This window comes from Protopterus annectens, chromosome 3.part0 (genome assembly GCF_019279795.1).
Source record: "Protopterus annectens isolate FY-2018-M chromosome 3.part0, PAN1.0, whole genome shotgun sequence".
In the NCBI taxonomy this organism is placed as follows: Eukaryota; Metazoa; Chordata; order Ceratodontiformes; family Protopteridae; genus Protopterus; species Protopterus annectens.
This window is the reverse complement of record NC_056731.1, coordinates 942,854,726-942,876,379: the sequence shown is the minus strand read 5'-3', so window position 1 is coordinate 942,876,379 and position 21,654 is coordinate 942,854,726. Positions and strand designations below refer to the sequence as shown.

At 37.6% G+C, this 21,654-nt stretch overlaps 1 protein-coding gene across 1 annotated transcript in view; it reads right to left on the bottom strand.

Annotated features, from left to right (window-relative positions):
* KDM1B (lysine demethylase 1B) overlaps nucleotides 1–21,654 on the bottom strand; it is a 1,151,880-nt gene that overhangs the window by 1,066,633 nt on the left and 63,593 nt on the right. Inside the window, exon 3 of the mRNA XM_044065274.1 lies at nucleotides 20,161–20,279. Within this exon, the coding sequence (XP_043921209.1) occupies nucleotides 20,161–20,279 (119 nt within the window). The remainder of the gene's footprint in view (nucleotides 1–20,160; nucleotides 20,280–21,654) is intronic.

Sequence of the window (21,654 nt, the reverse complement as noted above, 5' to 3'; positions counted from 1 at the left end):
TTGCTTCTTATTTTTATAGCTTCAATTTTTTTTTATCCATTAGATTTTTCCATGGTTTTACATAGTTTATATATGTTTATTATTATATTCTTATACCTTACATTTCTATATTTTCTATTTCATCATTTTTATTTTCCACAAAAATATTTTTCTTGGTAACATTTTACTTCATTTATACAATCTCTTTCTTTTTTACTCTTTTTACCATACCCCCAAATTTATCACGAATACATATGTAGATATATATATATATATATATACACACACACACATTTATATATATATATATATATATATATATATATATATATATATATATGGTTCCCTATTATATGACTGACGATGCATTATTTCAAATGCATCTTGATCGAACTTGAAAGCATGAAACAGCAAAATACTGAAACGGGGAAAGAAATCGCTTGGCCGCCTTCATTATTTTGTCATTTTCATCACTGTAGTGCGATCTCGGAGTTGGTATATTTAAGTAGGGAGGTGGGGGGGGCACAGCCCCCCACTTTATGTAATGTTTTAAAGTTTTTTTTTCTTTTTTGAAACAAAAATCGCTCTTCTAAGTGTTCGGGATTGTAAGCTTTTGCTTATATGGGGTCAATAAATCAGCGTTCACTTTTTTACGTGTTTGCTGATTTAATATAAACCTATATAATATATGATAATATACACACACACATATAAATACATACATACATAGTTGTACTACTAATCTCTCATGTTTTTCATTTATCCACGTTCACACTTGTACAAATTTAATTAAGTGACAAATACCACTGGGTTAATTAATCCTAAACCTCCTTTATTTGTATACAAAACTCCTACTTTTACTGGGTTTAATATAACCCCCCCCCCATATAAATGAAACAATCATCTTCAATACTTCATTTTCAAATAACGTTGGCAACATAAATACACTTGCTAAGTCTGCTATTTTTCCTTTAGTACTAAATTTGTCAAGTAAGCCTTTTTTCTGAATGATACTTTATACAGATAGGTTTAAATAGGTTTATAGATTAGTACTAGGCTAAATGCCTTTGCAAGCCATTTTAAGCCTCACCAATTATCCCCTGTGAGATTCAAACCCTGTACCTTGTGTTTGCAAGGCAAACACCTTAACCATTAGGCCATCCTACCAACTTATCCAGATAAGACAGGTTTGTTTTATTTCTTCTACTGTTTTTCCCCACTGAATTTTACTTGCATCTTTAGTCCCAAATTTTATACCAAACACAAATTTCATTAATTGTAAAATACCCCAAATCTTTACTACATCACCTAAAACTTTACTTCTCTTTAAAGGCATTTCTATTATCTCTAGGCACTCATTTGTCCAAATTAGTTCTTTTATCCAAATTTTGTTTTTTTTTAATCATTATTATAATATCTGCATATGTTAATAGAATTCTTGACCCTTCTGGTGTTAGATACCTCACCTCCTTCATTTTGTAATTTATTTCACATACTATCACATTCATAACTAATGCAAAAAGTATACAGCTCATTGGACATCCTTGTCTTACACCACTCTTTATATATACCTCTTGACAGCCACTTACAAGATTTTTTACTTTATTATTATGTTCACATACATAATTTCCTAACTTTCTCACTTAAGTTATATTCTTTCATTATTGCCCACATGATTTCATATCCAATTGTGTCAACTGCCTTATTAATATCTCCTATCATGATTTTCACATCTTCTTTTCTGTTCATATCATCCGCAATTTCTATAACATTAATAATTCTTGACAACCCTTCCCCTTTACACTATATATGCTATTTTCCATAATACTTTCCATTTTAATTTCAAATCTCTTTTGTATTATTTTCATAAAGATCTTATAATCATTATTATTCAATATGATTGGTCTCCATTTTTTTAATTGTCTTCTATCTTCCTTCTTCCACATGAATTTAAGTAATTTGCTACATAAATCTTTATACATAAAACCTTCATTTAACCATCCATTCAAAATCTTTAAAAAAATAGTTTTTTACCAATTCCTTAAATGTTTATACATTTTATACCCTGTTCCATCTGGGCTTGTAACCGAACCTATATTTACTTGTCCTAATACTTCACCTAGCTCATTTAAATAGACCTCCTTTTCCAAATGTTTACTCTTTTTCTGTTAAAAAAAAAAAAAAAGAAGTTAACTTTCCATGTTTTTTCACTACTTTTTACTTTAAACATTTCTTACACATATTGTACTATACTATTCATAAGTTCTATTTTTTCTTTTACATTTTTTATTTCTCTTATTACATGACTATCTTCCTTTATTGCTTAAGTAACTCCATAAGTCTTCTTTTTCCTTGTAAAAGATATATTTGCTTATACAATTATTCTTGTATTTTTTCTTAATTTCTTTCATATAAGCTTTCCCTTTCTTTACAATTAGTATAAACATATGTTATAATTCTACATACTTGTTCCTTCCATTTTAAATCTACAGTGGTTAATCTTCCCATTTTTGCAAATGTTGCATCTAATATCTTCACTGTACTTCTACAAAATATGGCTATTCCAGAACATCTCTCATTTCCCAAATTCCAGATAATCTCTCCTCCCCATTAGTTTCCCTGTTTGCAATCTTTCACTTGATAAAAAATGTTGCATCTTCTAATATAATTACATCTACATTATATGTATTACATCACTCCAAAAGTTTTATTTTCTTAATTCTATCCATGTTTTCTGAAAGCACCAATCATGGTTTCATGAGTTCATAGCTAAATTACTAGGCTAGCTTTCTTAACAGAGCATTCTAGGCCCACCTAGTTTTCTTCCCAAAGGTAAGAATCAAACACTGTACCTTTTGTCTGTTTGTCAAACACCGTAACCATTATACCAGGCCCCAATTTTTAGCTGTACATGTTCTTTTTCATTAATTTCCTTTCTTTTATTTTTTTGTACTTGACTGTGTCTTTTACTATTTTACCAATATAATTCTTTTTTCTTTTACTACCTCCCAATTTATGTCTTCTTTATCACTTATTTGAGAACCCTTTTCTAAGTCCTCTATTTTTTCTCATCTATTTTTTCTTCTCTTTCTACAGTATGTATAATTTCTTCCCTTTCGTATTCCTTACTCTTATTTTCATTTTTGTAATCCATCTATAAATGTCCAATTTTGTTAAATTTATAAGATTTCAATTCACATTTTTGTGTCATGTCCCCATTTCCCCACAATTATAACATTTTCTTTTGTCACTGTTACTTATCAAATGTCCTTTTCCACAAAAAAAGGTTTTGGGTTGTCCCGAGTATTTCACAACAATCCTAATCCCCTCCACTTTCATTATGCTTGGTGTGACAAAAGGAGATGCTGCCATCCCAGCTAGCTGGAATTTTGTAAATAATTATATGTCATTGGTGAATATCGAAAAGATTTATACAAGATGCTTATGTTACAAAAGTATTAGAACTGTATGTCACGTGAATATCAAACTGCTTGTACAGATGTGTGTCTTGAAAAGGTATTTGCAAAGTTCTGCTGAAATGTAACCATAGTGGGCCCTACTGGAACATAACAGAAATGTACATGCACTATTGCTAACTGTTTAAATGTACATATGTACATATTATAACAGTGGAAACTGGGATACATGAGTTTAACCTCAGTCTAGTAAATTTTAGAAAAACAACTGAAACTAAAATTACTTTATGGCTAGGCCATAAAATATGGTATCTTTCAGTTTTCAGTAGAGCAACAGACACAATCTCTATACTAGAAAACTTTCTGTATTGTCTTTAGGGTGAATTAAATTACTAGTCTTGAAAGCATGAAGGAATGCAATTGTTTTTGTACTTCCAGCATCTGCCAGAGATCTGAGGAGAAGTCCTTGTCTGTATGTTTTTACAGGCAGATGCAAAATACTGCCAGCTTCATCAATGGTTGTTTGGCCTGGGAACTAGCAGTCAGATGACAAGAAATGATGTCATTCTGCAAGTTATCCCAGCAGTAGTATTTGAGATATTAATTTAAGAAGTTCTTTAGTGAGACAGAGCATTCTGTATCCTGTCTTGGACCTGATAACAAGAAGAGTCATTCACCACATCTGCCCTGCTCTATTAGTAAGTTCCTAGATTATAGTATAATTCTCTTAAATTCGGTTAGGAATATAGTAAAGCTTAGTTTGGCTATTTTTCATTATTTGAGACTATCCTGCAATGTTGGTTTAAATATTTACTGTGCTTTTGAAGTTTGATGTTACTCTGAACTTATATTTAGTACTGTCTTGTTCTTTTATAGTTTATTATTAAATATATTTAAACTTTTCATTGTGGCTAACCTGTGTAGAAATATTTAAGTTTTGAGAGTACTTGCATACTTATTTGGTGACACTGTGAGGGCCACTCCTAACAGCCTTGCTCAAACTACTATTTGTGTTAATATTAATATTACACAGTAAGACTGGACATCCTTTGTTAAGGGCCTTCAAGTAGCTGATGGAGGAGTGACTGGTGGCAGTAATAACTACCTTATAGTCTGGGCAGAAGGGGGGTACAGCTAGTACATCTGTGCCAGCCTTTCCCAGGTGTGTGTGTGTGTGCGTGTGTGTAAATAATCAAACCTGAAAGTAAGTGTGTGTGTGTCTGTGTGTGTCAGCTACATGGGCAGGGACACAAAGCACTGGTTGGACAGAGAGGGTACTGGGGGTCTTAGCTTGGTCACTTAGCTGAGATCTCAACTCTATAGCTGTGCCAGTGAGGAGTCTTACTGGGTATCTGAAGGAAGAGTGAGAAACCAACCCTGTACGGATTGTGTTCTTTGTGTGCTCTTAAGGAAATTTGCACTTGATGCAGAGAACTGCATCTGGAAATACTGTGTATGTACTTGTTATCCTCCCAGTAAACGTCCTCCACTGGTGCCAGTGGTGAGGACTGAAGCTCCTTGATTACTGGTCCAATGGTGGGGTGTCACACTTGGTACGAGTATACTTTTTTATTTTTCTATTTTTAACACATTACAGTCTCAGCCACCAGTCCATAAACCACTTTGTCAAAGTTTTGCAATGCCCAGTACTTCTTTGCATAAATCTTTCAAATGTCCTTTCAAAGTCTCTCTTTCTATCTGTTTGAAATTGCACATGAATCTTCTTTTTTTGTTTCCCTGTTAAATGTTATCACATAAAGATTCCATGGGTCACAGTCTTTTTTTCCATATTCTCCAAGAAAATTTTCCATTGAAAAAAACAGTTTCAAATATGTCTCAAAATGTTTTTTTGTTAAGCATAAATGCTCTTAACTCATGTGCTTTTACAGCCAAAGGAGCTATTAAATTGTCCCACACTTCATGCCCATCCATTTCTGTTGCTTCTTTACTTTGCATCCTTACCACTTACTTCCGTTTTTCATTTTGTTCTGCCTTTTCGGCTACTCCCTTTTCAGCTACTCCACTTTTACCTTCTTTAATTTTTTTCTAGATACATTTTCTTTTCAATCTCTCCACTATTCTTTAGGATTGTCTCTGCATCTTCCTTTTGCATTTTCTCCATAATGGCCCCCCCAGAAAATATATCACTCAGTTTCTGGCTCACTCTAAACAACCATTTCTTTAAGTAAATCACCCCGAAATCCCTCCTGACTGGACAGAGTTGTAATTATACAGCCATCATTTGCTGACTCCTGTTAATAAAAATAAATTGAACACATTGTCCACACATAAAGGCATTTCTTGAAGATATGTAGGTGGATACCTTTATATGTATATATCATATGCACATACATACATACATACACATGCATTTTATATGTGTGTATATATATATATATATATATATATATATATATATATATATATATATATATATATATATACACACACACACATTTTATATGTAGATATATATATATATATATATATATATATACATTATATATATATATATACATACATATATATATATATATATATATATATATATACACACACACACACACATCTACACACACACACACACACACACACACACACACACACACACACACACACACAAATGAACATCTATACTATTACATGCAAACACACTTGCATGTACGCACATGTATGAATGTATAAATACACAAATATACACACAAAAAAACAGTGATCACAAATCAGAAACACTGAAATGCAAAGTACTCTCGAAATTAATAAAATGCATACAAATTCTCTCTCTCTTATTTTTTTTTTGCAGGAGGGCAAGCCCCTCTGTATACTTACTTATATATACAAGCTCCAAGACCAATATCACAAGGAAAAAGAAAACCCTAAAGATAGAACGATCTTGATCTTTAGTTATGCATTCACACCTATGAGCCATAATAAAATAATTTATCATTAGTGTAATGATGTTACGCCTGGTACCTGTGTCTGTACATGTTCATACACGCTCACACACACAAAAAAAGTTACTGTTCCTTCTCCAGCAGGACTCCTCCCCTTATTAGTGTTGATGTGAAACTGGGGCTTGGACTTTTGGAGAGAGGCTGTTTCATCCAACCCTCTTCCTTTCTTACCTAAACTAACCACCTCCAGGATTTCACCAAAAGTCTGGAAAAAAAAAAGGAAGAGTCACAATCAACAGGGACTTTCATGAAAGATCTTTCCATAAAACCGCAGGTTCCCAATTTACATAAAATGTAAATCAGCGCATTTGTCACTGACTTCTTTTTATCGGGATATGTCAACAGATATAAAGTTTCAATACCTACAATGATTAACCATGAATTTTACCATACAAACTTTAACATCCTGAGAGTTAATAGCAAAATATATTTGTTACCCTAAAATGATTCAAATGGTCCATGCCCAGAATAGGGATTCCTTGCAATAATTCTTGAATAAACTTTTCTTATGATCCTAAATGGATTTTTGCTTAGCAGACTAAACACTAAAGTTAAGGGTTAAGTGCACTTGTTTGGAGGCATCTGGAACGGTGTCAGGTAGTAGATTTTTTTCAAAATTTAACTACATATATCCATAGGATATCCACCATCTAAAACTATTTCTTCTGTAAAAGTGGCACATATTACTCCTAAGTGAAAATTATTTTAATAGGGCAAGAGGATCTGTGGAATTAAATTGATTTTATGACAGTATTTTTACTGGCAATGACACCAAGATGCCTTGTATGCTTTTTTACTCCCTACTGCCCAATAGGTTGCTACTTAAAGAAATACATTTATGGTGAAAAAGAAATACAGTCATAAAAAGTAAAGGTATCAGAAAGGTCGATCACTTCTCTGATGTGACATTCTTTGTTGGCTTCTCTAAAATCAGTCAGAATATTTTATATACATTGACCAAAAAAGGTCCCTAGGGGCAGCTACACAGTCTCCCTTTATATCACCAGGATATTTAAATTCTTAACCAAACATTTAAGAATAAGGTTAGAGCCAAAGCTGATGTCCTCCTGGCTACAGGCACATTACCATATACTGTCTGTGCCTGTTTTTATTAGCAATTGTAGTAATCTCTTGGGATTTGTGGGGTCAGAATGTCAAGTATACTGCAAAGCATCCTTGCCATGCTGATATTTTGAGATGCGACACTGAAGCAATAACATGTGGTGGTTTTCTAACCTCTATCACAAGGTAATTTAGGACATACTGCTTTCTTCACTTTAACTGGCAATCTCTTTCCAATCCCAGCTTTAAGGACTTAGTTTGGAGTTTCTACACAGGTCTAAGCTGGAAGTGGAAAGAGAATGCTCATTACAAGATTTGCTATACAGTTTCTACAAAGGTCTAGCTTATCCAATGGACCATTCTAATGTAGGACTGCCCTTGTGCCAAGCACTAATAAGCACTGAACTGCCTCTGTAACATCCTGAAATGGTTCAGTTATAGGATCCATGGCTTATGGTTGAGTTGACAAGTGCATGCAGTAGTTTTTTTTTCTGCACAGGGTGGGTAACCTAACAGTTGAAACTACAGGATGCCTGCACTGTGAGTGAATCCTATATTCCTCACGCTTGAAGAAATAATTACTGCTGGTAAATTAACTTGAATATAAACATTTTAAAATAATTTAGGAAAACAGTGCAGTTTAAGTTTCCTGTAGAGGAGGGCAGATAAGAAGCACTGCTGGTAATCTACATATACTTGTCTTGTTTTGTAGGGGGACCCAAATGAATAATATGAAATTCTGCTTCAAGAAGAAAAGAAAAAATATTTTCCTGTTTTAATGAAGAAGGCCACTGAGAAGCCATAACTGAAATCCAGTGGAACACTGCAAGCATCCTACCTGCTCTTCCTCTGACGATTTCATATAATTCAAGGAACAATGGCTTGATGGTAGCTGTTGGATAATCTTGGATTGTCATGACCCACTAGGTACCGATGGAGGAGTAGCCTTTAAAGAATCTGACAGCTGTGCTTGGAATAAAATAGGAGTTAATGCCATGCCACCATGCAAACACCCTGCAAGTCCTCTGGTAAACCATAAAGTACTCAAATTTTGCCGAATGTTCCTGTGAGGGTGAATCAGAGTACCCCAAATCTAGTTTTATAATTTCAGTTCTGGATCTTCAGATGCCAATATTGCTACTACATCACTGATGTGGGAGACTTTTGAACTAATTTTCCCCATAAATCATCTAATTCTTCAGCAAATATGCATTTTTTTTTTCATTTTACAGCAGAAAGATTTTCTTCCTGAAGTGTAAGCTTTTTACAGTACTTCATTTAAGAAGGAAAAAATTGAAGATGTTTATGTTCCTCCTTTCAGTCCTGCTGGGCAGCCAGCTCTGCTATTCATATTTTTTGAGACATGGTATCCTTATTCCTCAGCACAGTGCTCAAGAGCTTTGAAATACATTACTCTAGCAGCCTTGTTAAATTCTGTACAATGCTCCAGACTGTCTAGTCAAGTTCTACACACAAGAAAAATGTACTTCAAGTGGAAGCCTTTAGGAGCTGCCATTTTCACACCTATGAAGAATATCCGTATTCTAAATTTAGTGACTTGTATGGCTAAAAGTCACGGATGCACTGCTACATAAGTGCATAACCTTTGGTTACTCTACCCTGAAAAGGCTGAAGACGCACCATTTACAAACTCACTCTCAAAAGTTTTTAAGAAGTTAGAGTTAGTACATTTAAGCTGTGGAGGGCTTGCCCACCTAACCTCGCAAAAAAGCTTAATTTGGTCTTTGCAGGTGGCTTGTAGGAAGAAGTGTGTTCTCTATCAGTTGTGATCAAGCAGCAGCTTTAATATTCTTAAGGAAAACACAGAACATGCTCAGTTCTTCCTCTTTAATTTCTCCTGCTACATAATTTGTCTGCAAGGAGATGCATTTCCCAGATGTTCTCTTCCATGACACAACAGAATAAAAAACAGGATGCTCTCTTACGTGACACAGTAGAATATCAAACAGGGATACAGTAATGAAGACCTAAGCCAATTTTTCAACTTTAAAAACTTACACTATGCAAACTTCTAGTAAGCACTTCTTGTGCCTGGGACCCTCCCTTCATTTTTTTACACCAATCTTGTGTAAAGCATTATTCACTATCACTAACAAGCAAATCCACATGTTTTATTGCTCATTATCATATCGGTTTTATAAAACATTTCTGCAAAAAATGTCACACCTTTCCTTAAGCAATAAGATGCATATTACAGACTGAGTTACACAGATTTCATCAGCATCTCACATGGTATTGTCAGGAGTTGCAAACAAATAATATAGCCACACGAGAAGAGGGTAAATCCCATATAACTTAAAACTTTGGATGCATAATTAAACAATACATTTTTCAAATATGAGGAATGCAGGATGGTGCCAAAATGGGTTGGTTTAAGCCACACCACTGTGAGTCAACCCTTTACTTCTCACACTTGAAAGAGATATACTGCTATTAAATGACTTGAAGACAATTTTTTTTAAATAAATTATACTGTTTTACTCTATGGCATGGTCTACAGAGTCTGCACACATGATGTACACACCAGCCAATGATGTCCATCTGTTCCTGTCAGCTGTGCCTGACTAGGATGGAAATGTACATTTTTATGTGATTAACTTGAATGTGGATGCTTCACACCAATGGTTTTAAGTCATATGGAAGCAACTGTAAGAAGAGTTGTTTGTGCTTTTAACCATATTGTCTCAGCAGTTCCAGCTGTTCTAATGCGAGAAGTTTGTTATAGTGAGACCAGTCGGACATTTCTCATTCCAGAATCCATTTAGTTAAATGGCACTTCTTCTGAATAAGTGTTATACCCATCAGAAATGCAATTCAGTCAATAAACCAAATTGGTGGAATCAGGGAAACGTCCCACTACAATTGTGGAACTGCAAGTATTTCCTTATTAACTGGGTGGACTGATCCATGAACCATTTTCAGCCATAACTCGAGCCTTTAGGCGTACACGGTACTACAGATAGTAAACATGGTTAACATTAAGAAATCTTTTAAAAATAGTTTTGCAACTTCTGTACATAGTAAGATTGTAGTGCAAATTTCTAACAAACACACATAATAAGGAAGTTTTACGTAATGGACAGAGGCAGCTCATAAATGCTTTATCCCACTTATAGGTCCTCTCAAATTATCTATGGTATGATCCTAGTTATTCTCGCTAGGGTTATATATAATTATCAACCATGGGATGGGTAAAGCCAATCTAATACCAAATGGGAGAGATTAATTTAAGCACCAAAACGGAAATTGACTAGGCTTAAAATGCCCCTCAAGAGCTTCTTAGCCTAGTACAGTGGATATAAAAAGTTTACACACCCACGTTAAAACGCCAGTTTTTGTGATATAAAAAAATGAAATCGCAATAAATAATTTCAAAACTTGTCCCACCTTTAATGTGACCTATAACCTGTACAATTCAACTGAAAAACAAACAAATCTGTTAGGGGAAAAATATAAAAAATAAAAAATGTACAATACGCTGGTTGCACAAGTGTGCACACCCTTAAACTAATACTTTGCTGAAGCACCTTTTGATTTAAATTACAGCATTCAGTCTTCTTGGGTAAGAGTCTATCAACATGGCACATCTTGACTTGGCAATATTTGCCCACTCTTCCTTGCAAAAGCACTCCAAATCTGTCATATTGCGAGGGCATTTATTGTGCACAGCCCTCTTCAGCTCTCCCCACAGATTTTCGATTGGACTTGGGTCTGGGCCCTGGCTGGGCCATTCCAAAACTTTACTTTTCTTTTGGTGAAGCCATTCTTTTGTTGATTTGGATGTATGCTTGGGGTCATTGTTGTGCTGAAAGGTGAAATTCCTCTTCATCTTCCTAGCAGACACTTGAAGGTTTTGGGCCAAAAGTGACTGGTATTTGGAACTGTTCATAATTCCCCTTCACCTTGACTAAAGCCCCAGTTCCAACTGAAGAAAAGCAACCTGAAAGCATGATACTGCCACCACCATGGCTCACATTCGGAATGGTGTTCTTTTGGTGATGCGAAGTGTTGTTTTTGCCCCAAACGTTCCTTTTGGAATTGTGGCCAAAAAGCTCATCTTTGGTCTCATCAGACCATAACACATTTTCCCACGTGCTTTTGGGAGATGACGTATTGTTTTGCAAATTTTAGCCAGGCATGGATGTTTTTCTGTGTAAGAAAAGGCTTCTATCTTGCAACCCTACCCCATAGTCCAGACATATGGACAATATAGGAGATTGTTGTCACATGTAGTACAAAACCAGTACTTGCCAGAAATTCCTGCACCTCCTTCAGTGTTGCTGTAGGTCTCTTGGCAGCCTACCTGACCAGTTTGTATCTTGTCTTTTCATCAATTTTGTAGGGATGTCCAGTTCTTTGCAATGTCACTGTTGTCTCAAATTTTCTGTAATGTTTGATGACCGTCTTTACTGTGTTTTAGTGTATATTCAATGCTGTGGAAATTTTTTGTACCCCTCTCCTGACTGATGCCTTTCAACAATGAGATTCCTTTGATGCTTTGTAAGCTCTATGTGAACCATGGCTTTTGCTGTAGCAGGGAACTGAGTAAATGTCATGAAAATCCTACTAGGACAGCTGAACTTTATTTGGGGTTAATCAGAGTCTCTTTAATTGATGGCAGGTGTGTACCCAAGAAGACTGAATGCTGTAATTAAATCAAAAGGTGCTTCAAAAAAGTATTAGTTTAAGAATGTGCACACACAACAAAGTAATAGTTTAAGGGTGTGCACGCTTATGAAACCAGTGTACTGTACTTTTTTTATTTTTTATATTTTTCCCCAACAGATTTGTTTGTTTTTCAATTGAATTGTACAGGTTATAGGTCACATTAAAAGGTGGGAAAAGTTTTGAAACAATTTATTGTGGTCTCATTCTTTTATACCACAAAAACCTGGCATTTTAACAGGGGTGTGTAAACTTTTTAAATCCATTATATCCACTGTATATTGCACAGGCCAACTTTGAGTTTTTTGTTTCCATCGATCCCCAACATTTATCCATCTTGCCCATTCAGACCATGGTCCCACAAATGGTAAATGTGGGAAATCCTTAGTTTAGGCAGCTAGGAGGACAAAAAGCATGAAAGGAAATTAGGGAATCCTTGTACAGCACCAACCTAATAGTGGCAGAGGTTAGTTTTTGGAAAAGCAAGGGGAAGGGAAGCCTACCTGAACAGGGTCATATTATGTCACATATCATCACCACATGTAGTGTCAGCTGCAGCTGTTGCCCTACTACTGAATTAATGACAGCCTGTGATTGTGACATTACCTCCTAGCTATCAACAAGGAGCCCCCTCATTGCAGGTATAAAAACTTCACTATCCACCTGCACTCTGCTCTTATCATACCAGAGTACAATGCTCCCTTTGGTATATGCCTGACCAGACATATGCAGCAACCTCAGAGGTTCCTTACAAAAAGGATACAAGGTGTAACTGACTAATGCAGAGTGCCTTAAAGTCCTTTCCCTCTACCTATCCTATGGATTGAAGAAGAGTGATCTATGCCTGGCTTACAAGGCATCTGCAAAACTCACACTTATAAACTCTACTGCATATCTGTAAGTCAAAGAGTACCAGAAATACAAGGTCTAGGGACATGAATTTTGTCTGCAACTTAAACAGTACATGCTGGAGAGAAAGATACATGTCGCAGAGACTGCCTCTCCTAAGGAACAGGCTTCCCATCCATGTGAAGCTGAATCTATTATCCAGTTTAAGTGCAACCTAGACCAGTGGATGGGAAATAGGACATTTAAACCAGGCCTGGCAGTCATGTCCCTTATGGAGAGGGGTAGCTTATACATGCCTGGACCTCAATGTCCTATTTAGATACAGGACATCATTTTTCTTTTGGGAAAATGTGGCCAGGCTTTGAAAGGCCCCTCAGGTCATCAGCCTAGTAACACTCTACGAATCTATGAATATTGGGAAACAAATCTATGAATATTGGGAAACAACAAAAGGTCAGCATTACTATATGCAACTATAACTTAGTAACCATCCCTCTGTCTGGACTGCCTAGACTCTCCCCACCCAGCCCAAAGTATTCCAGGTTTTCCTTTCCAGTGATCCCAAATGTACTTCCTCAAAGAGGCTTCCTGCCAACAAAGAAGGCTAAACCTTGCAACTAGTATGAGGTCTTAGAAAAAAGGGAGTCGAAACACCACAGGAGTCAAGGAAAGCAGCCATCATTCTCCAGTGAGAATGAAGCAGGGAAAGTCACACAGAAAGGTGTAAAAAGTAAACACTTGTACATCTGTCACTCTCCATCTATAGTATCTCTTCATCATGCAGGGCCTGTCACTCTTCAATGACAGAACCTCTACATCTTGCAAGGCCCTAAGCCTCCAGCAGGGATTGTGCAGACAGAGGTCCTACTTCCTCCACAGACTGGAAAGTGACCAAATGACTAGATCATCCTATCTAAAGTGGTTGATCCTTCTGCAAACCTGCACCAACTCCTGAACCCAGGTTGTTAGTGACAGTTATTGTGACCTGTCCTGTAATACAGTGCTAGATTTGCTAGGCTTACCAGATTTTGTATTATTCAAATGCAACAAGGAGATAGGTATGCAATGACATAAATATATCCCTTTACACATGTATATGCCAGCTAATGCATGACCTCACTAGTGCAGCAGAGGTACAAAGTCCTAGCCAACCTTCTAGTCTCATACTAAAAGTATCCTGACACAGACATCAGCATCACTTTTGCACCACATGAAAGGAAACACATTTCCCCCCTGATTTAGCTAATCTATTAATCTGACTTTCTGGATCATCATCTTAACCCAGGTCACAGATGGCATCCCGCCAAAATAAATAAATAAATAAATAAATAAAAAGCTATTTTTATCTTTTCTGTAGTAGAGCTCCATTATCAAATAAAAAAAGGCTTAAGAAGGGTTTTCTTTACTGTATTGTACCCATCACTGACTTCATTAGCATATACAGTTCCAAGTCTGTCTCTGCTCCCGATACCCTGTTTAACATCACAGTTTAAGTGCTTGTTCTGATGGTTTACTATCATAATTTCGAACATGTTTGTTGCGAGTACTCACATACTCGAAAAACATTGTCGAAACTTATGATAGTGACTGAGAAAAAGAACGAATGACAAAAAATGTCAACAATTAGATTTTTTGAACATACCACCATATCCGGTGTCATACAACACACATTTTGCAAGGAGGCCAGCCACCCTGTGCCCCCCACACCCCCTGCTACTTATATATGAAAACTCCAAGATCACACAACAGTGAGGGAAAGGGTACATTTCCCGATCTCCACTCAATATGCTGAATGCACACCAGCGAACACACAATATCATTCACTGTTGTGCATTTGGCATGGGTTTGTTTTTCACACAAAGCTATGCAAACTTACTTTCGGATATCCGTCATCGCACGCTTCTGCCACAACATTTTGATGGTACACCATTCTGACTGCTTCTTCACTATTATTCTTTATGCTCTGTGAAAGCATTTTTGGGTTTTTTTGCATGGGTGCACCTAAGTTGTTTTATCCTTTTCAAAAATATTATTCCTAGTAAGGGTCTGTTTTACATCGAAGGAAATGACTTCACTGCCTCAGATACAGTTCTTAAAATCAGTTTTCATTCATTTGTACATTAGACTGACTAAACACAATCACATTTAGGAAAAGCTTTTGTTTTCAATAAGGGCACTTCAGTCCCAAAGGACATCAGAATATAGCTACCATCAGTACACTGACAGGTTCTCCTGCCTTGATTCCTTTAATCATCTGGTTGGAGAAATACTCTGTAAAAATGGTCTCCAGGTATGTGGGGTTTAAACTTTTGCATCAGTGTGTACAACTGCATTGCACTGATGTAGCCAAAAATAAATGTTTTAAGGGAGCAACATTTTACCCAGTACAAGAGCATCGATGCCCCAGCGTTATATGTATAAATGTAATTAAAGAGCACATGTACGCCAGTAAAGAAGATATGTATCCAAACTGAGATACTCTTGCTACAGTATTAGCTATCCATGTAGAAAGTTTTATAATAATTTTAGTGCATGTGCTGCGTCTTAGGGCATATGCCACAGTTAAAAATTCAGTTACACTACTCCCTTGTGGTGGTGAGGAAGCAACTTTGACAGCAACAGTCAAAGCTGATGTGCATTTCCAAAACTCCTGGCTACAGATGTTGCAATGCATACAGAGAGGTAAAGTAGCTGGAATGCCACCTCCTGAAAGGCCTCCATTAATTTAACTCCCAGCAGATTCAGATCAATATTCATGGCAACTTCTCATTTTCCATTTGTATTTTATCTTGTTACAGCACACAGGATTTTAATGCCTGTAACAATGCTTAAAGTGGAGAGTTTCCAACTATTTTAAACTCTTTAAAACCTAGGTCTCTGTATTAAATTGTAAACGTTTACTGAAATGCACTAAGGTATTGTGAATGGAATATACAATGGACTCCCACACCAGAAACTTTATGACAAAAAAGGCTCCTAAAAGAGAAGTTATATTGTTCAGAGATCAAGGTACACAGGCTCATGCAATGGTTGTGTACTGGCATTTACTAATGCATATTTAATCTTCTTTCTAACTGGCAGGAAGCCAGAGAATACAAGCTGCAGTGGTTGTTCTTTTCCACGTTAAGTTCTTAACTCTCTCTCCCACTTAACTCTGACAACCATTCACATTCTTACATGCAGCGTTACAAGATTTTTTTACTTTGATTTTTTTACCCCAATATCCCATGCATTTTAGGCTTGCTTTGATTGGCTTTTTACATTTTCTTATGTTGCCCCCCTCTTCAGTTATTAGTGGTAATCAGAAAGTACAGTTGTGTAAAAACAAAACAAAAGCAAACAAAAAAAAATGTTCTGGTGCTTTATGTAGCTAGCACACAGCATAGACTAGATTCAGATCTGCTGAATCTAGACTGGACTGTAACACTTGAACACTATTCCAGCCATCTTACTGCAATAGGCCTTGCCTGCAACCTTGTGGCAGACATGTGTAGTATAAGCCTCAACGGAGGTGGGGATTACTGGAAGAAAGCTCACCATGTGCTTTCCCACTGGTAGTTCAGTTTAAAAAGTGTTTATTCTCAATTCTATTTAAGCCTCGCATTTCCATGTAGCTGCGCACCTCACAGCAGGGTTTAGAGGTGCACTGCACAGGCACAAACACCTTGAAAGACAATTTTCCACTATGCATATGTTAATGGAATCCTCTCAACCTTCCCTGCTCGACTGCAGGAAACTCCGTTCCGGACTGAGAAGTGTTGCCTTAGTCTTTTCCTCCCTAGCCTCCAAACAGAATAAGCCCCTCTGTTAATCCTAGAACAAAATCTGGTCAAACTAGCCAGCTCACCAACAGTAGTTAAGGTAAAAACCTGCCATAATGGACGGTCAGTTTCCAACCACTTCTCCAGCCAGCCTGATTGACATGGGCATCCTGAGGCAATGTAGTAATTTCCACATGTATAATGACAACCACCTGATCTTAAAACAAATACAATACGTGAGAAATGCAATTACACAATGAATTTCGAATCAATGCTCTCACATAACAAACCAGATATTAAACAGGCTGTCAACACACACACATATCATCTCCTACACAAAACAATGTCACAACACAAACCCCACATATGCAGAGGTACTCAATAGAAGCCTACCAAAAGATCAGGGACCTCCCAAGCACAAACCACTTGCACACACTACAAAGCAAACAGAATCCTCTACACATAACACACACGCTATAGTCTCTGCAAATAAGCCCCTAAGGCAAAACACCTCAAAACCAAATGTCCTGGTCATAGGAGACTCTATAGTGAGGCACACAGATGTCCCTCTCAGCAGGCTGGACAAGGAGAAGATAATGGTCAGCTGCCTGTCAGGTGCCAGGATCCGTCAAATCATGCACGCACTCAAGTCACACAAGAACAATTACCGTTATGACTCCATCACAGAACATGTTGGGATGACTGGCTTGAGATGCACCTCTCTGGACTATATGAAGAGACACATGACTGAACTCTCAGAATGTGTCTCAGGCATGTGTGTCCCTAGCCCTAAGCAGCATTCTCTCTTAACCCAGGATGATGCTGCAATACAGACAAAAAAATTATGGACTTCAACAAGTAACTTAACTTCTGGCGTCAGTACAGGAGGATCCAGTATCTGTCAGCCTGGGAAGACATGGCTGACAGACCACGCTGCTCTGCCAGAGATGGTCTTCACAAGTCTCCTCTAGGCTTTCGGATGCTGGCAAAGATGCTTGCCTCCCCCATAGTGCCTTTTTTGGCAATGTCAAAACAACAAAATTCCTGAAGTAAAAAAATCCACTCAAAACAAACTCAAGGTTATGCTGCTTAATTGCTAGGAGCCTAAATAGGAAACTGCACTCCCTGGAAGCACTCCTCACCTTGGAAGGTGCTGACGTTTGTGCAGTCAATGAGACATAGTTCAAGGCCGCAGAGAGCACCCCAGCCATGCAAGGCTACAATACATTCCACACGTTCAGACCCCAAATCGAGTGTGAAAGAACCAAAGGTGGAGGTGTATCTATCTTCACTAAAACCAAATACACCTTGAAACTGGTTAAACAGTACAACTCTCAAGCTACACCAGGTCCAACTAACAAATGGTAAAACACCATACCACATCATAACTAGCTACAGGTCCCCACCATGAACCAAGAAAAACACACTGCCTACTTGGACTTGCTAGAGTCACTTACTATACAAGCAAACACTTTGGTCACGGGAGATTTCAACTATCCTTCCATTGGCTGGGCAACATACGTGAGCACAAACATGCTCACCCTGAGGTTCCTGGACTTTGACAATACAAATGCCCTGAACAGTTAGTCTGCACCACCATAAGGGTTTCAAGTGTCCTGGACTTGGTACTCAGTGACATGGGAGGCCACTGCACTACCACCTGTGTGTTGCCCACCCTGGTAAGGTCAGACCATAAAATCTGTCTTGTTCAAAGTAATTATCAGTCCTGACTCAAAAAACAAACAATTCCTCAAAGCAAACTACAGCCTACTAACTGATGGTATAGCCAGCAATGACTCCTATGCAGAGGAGTACACAAATGCTCTGCACAACCACTTAAACAACGGTACAGACTCAGCTGTACATGACCGGATCAAAACCAGGTCCTCCTGAAAAAACAAGCCACTCTGGTGGACCTCAAGTATAAATAGGTTATACAACAAATGGAAGAAACTTATCTAAGAATAAGAGGGATCGTACTCAGCAGAGAAAGTAATACCCTTCACAGCTTGAACGAGCAAACCAGATATCTTGTAAAGTCCTCTAATGCTAGTTGCAAGGCTAAATTAGCATCCCTAGCTGAAGGATAATCATAAGGCATTCTTTAGCTATATGTCCAAAATCTGAAAGAGAAATGCCCAGCTATGTGCCGAATGTAAGAGTACTATATGGCAAGAAAGTTCAGAGATTCTGTATGGCCCTACACCTCTTACACCAGCACATATTCTTATACTACGAGCAGATGTACAGTGTGCGAGGAAGGAGTCCAAAGCTTTGTACACTAGCCAAATGTGTGATCCTTGGCAGGCTACATCCTACACAGTTAAGGTTACTGCAACAGTGATCTAATAAAGAACATCAAGTGGCTTTGCACCTAAGTTTTTTGCCCATCCCACAACAGCTGACAGGTGCACCACCAAAACTGCGTCTGCAATGTTGAGTTGTTTAAGTGAATATGCATCAACATGTGCTCTAACACCTAGTGTAGCTTGGTAGGCCAAGCACCTGACCTCAGTGTTTCACGTTACGCCAAGGTGACAGTAATGCAACAGATTACATTCTTCTCCCCATTACAGGTATTTTGACCTCATTCACTCAATCCTACCTTCTCAGCTGGCACCTCCAGTGTCAGGATTAGGATATAATAACACAGACTGGCTCATTTAGGCTGCTTTCAGGATTTCATCTTTTAACACCACAAAGCACAATTAACTCACTTTAAATTATACTTCTGTCTTCAAAGGCACATTTACCTTTCAACAAGTGCTCCTTAATGTCTACAAGGTAATGACTCATTTGTTTTTCCTCTACTGTGTTTAAATACAGGGGAAACCAAAAATGCAAAGTCACAGCAGTCACCATGAACTACATTTATCTGAAAAACACAGAGCTGAAGGCTTTCTCCACATCAGCCAACAATACCAAATTCCAGTGTTTGGTAAATGATGTGCTAAATCCAATAGTATAGATACTGACATAAATCTTATTGGATCCCCATCAGCTGATTGAGTTTTCAGAAACTTGAAATTCATATGATTGAGTTTTTGAAAACACAAAGCTTTTGAATAGAGATTGGGGTACAGCGATGATCGGGAAATCTACCCATTTTCTTCACTGTAGTGCGATCTCTGAGTTGGTATATATAACTTGCAGGGGTTGTGGAGGACTGCACATGGAAATTCATATGGTCAAGACCATATGATCGAGTTTTTGAAGACTCGAAGCTTTTGAATGGAGATCGTGGTACAGCAAGGATCATGAAATCTACCCATTTTCTTCACTGAAGTGTGATCTCGGAGTTGGTATATAGAACTTGCAGGGGTTGTGGGGGACTTCACATGGTTTGCATAAATGTAAAAAAGGAGGTTTTATAGTGGGGTTTTTTTTTTTGTTTTTTTTTTTATGGTTGCAATTACTGTTAATCGAGAATGGTCTGGGCATACCAATACAAACCTTTCTGCAGCACTGGCAAAGCAGACTGGACAAGGTGCACTGCAACCAGCTTTTTCACACTTCTTGTATTTCTTCTCTGATGGGTCCTCCTCATCTTCAGTTTCTGTTTTTCTTTTTACCTATTGTACAAATTAGGACAACACTGAAAATGCAAGTCACTCATTTGTGGGTACATACTAAAATGTGTCATAATCTATTAAAAAAACTTAAGAAAACAGACTTTGGCATGAATACCTATAACTACAGAAATCTGCAAGAAACAGTAATCCAAATTTGTAAAAGGCAGTGAGATGATCTGGGCAAAATATAATACATTTTACAGCAGAATGAGCTTGCGTAATTCATTTTGTGAACACTACATAAGAGATCATTATGATGTGTCAGTGCTTAATCTATTATAAAATAAAACAACTCATGCTTTGCAAAGGAGTGAGGCTAGTGCTTCCTTAACCCCCACCTTCCTTATGCAGCAGTATCAAAAAAGCAGATGTCCTTCTATATCAATGTTGCAGTATTCATTAAAAAAAGTATTTCACACCCCAGGCAGCCCGTCGCTCAGCCAATATAAATAAGCTTAAAACAGATCTTGTTTGTGTCGTACATCACATTTATGCTCCCCACACAGAATATAGGGCATAAAAGGGACGTACGGATGCAACTAATCAGAACTTCTTTTGCCGCCAGGTCGAACATCATTGTTGCCAATTGGTTTAAACATTCTGCTGCTGTACCGAATATTTAGCAACACCAAATAAGTGCCCCATTGGGGTTATTTTTAAATGTACTTTCTTGGTCTTCTATTTTTTTATTACTACCTAGAGTTCATGGAAAAAATGTCAGTGTGGGAGGCAGATTCCCCATAAGGATAGTCACAAACAGTGCCTTTTTTGTTTGGGCACTTTCTACGACCATACCTCTTGTAGTATCAGTAAGGCATTTGTGTCCAAGACACTCATAAGCAATTTATTTTCCCTGGCCATTTATCTCAAAAACCAATAACTTAGGCAGTAAGCCCAGGATACCATGGTGGAATCCTTTAACCCTGAGATACTCCTGCTAGGTAAGAAAGGCAGCCAAGAAGTCTCGGCCAGATCCTTTAGCTGTCTAGCCTCCACAGGATGTCCTAGTAGCGGGTAATAGCTCTGTAGGTTGTTTGTTTATGTCAGATTCATCTGCAGCAACTCTGCCAGAGGCCTGCATGGATCACTCTTCTCGCACATCCTCCAAGGCTTTGCAGGGATTTGCTCCAGACCAGGTAGGAACCACAGTTGATTATCTTGGGAGGGTCCTAGAGGGATTCTGAAGATATTGGTCTGGGAGGAAGTTCCAGGTTCTCTTTTTGAATCTAAACAAGGGTTGGAACCTCCAGTATTTGTTAGGGCTGATGTCCCCTCTAAGAGAAGACAACAACTGAAGCATGTTTCAGTCTGTCCTATAGATCGTCAAAGGGAATGGCAGGAGTTTACTCGGGGCTTATTGTCTGCCTTATGACAC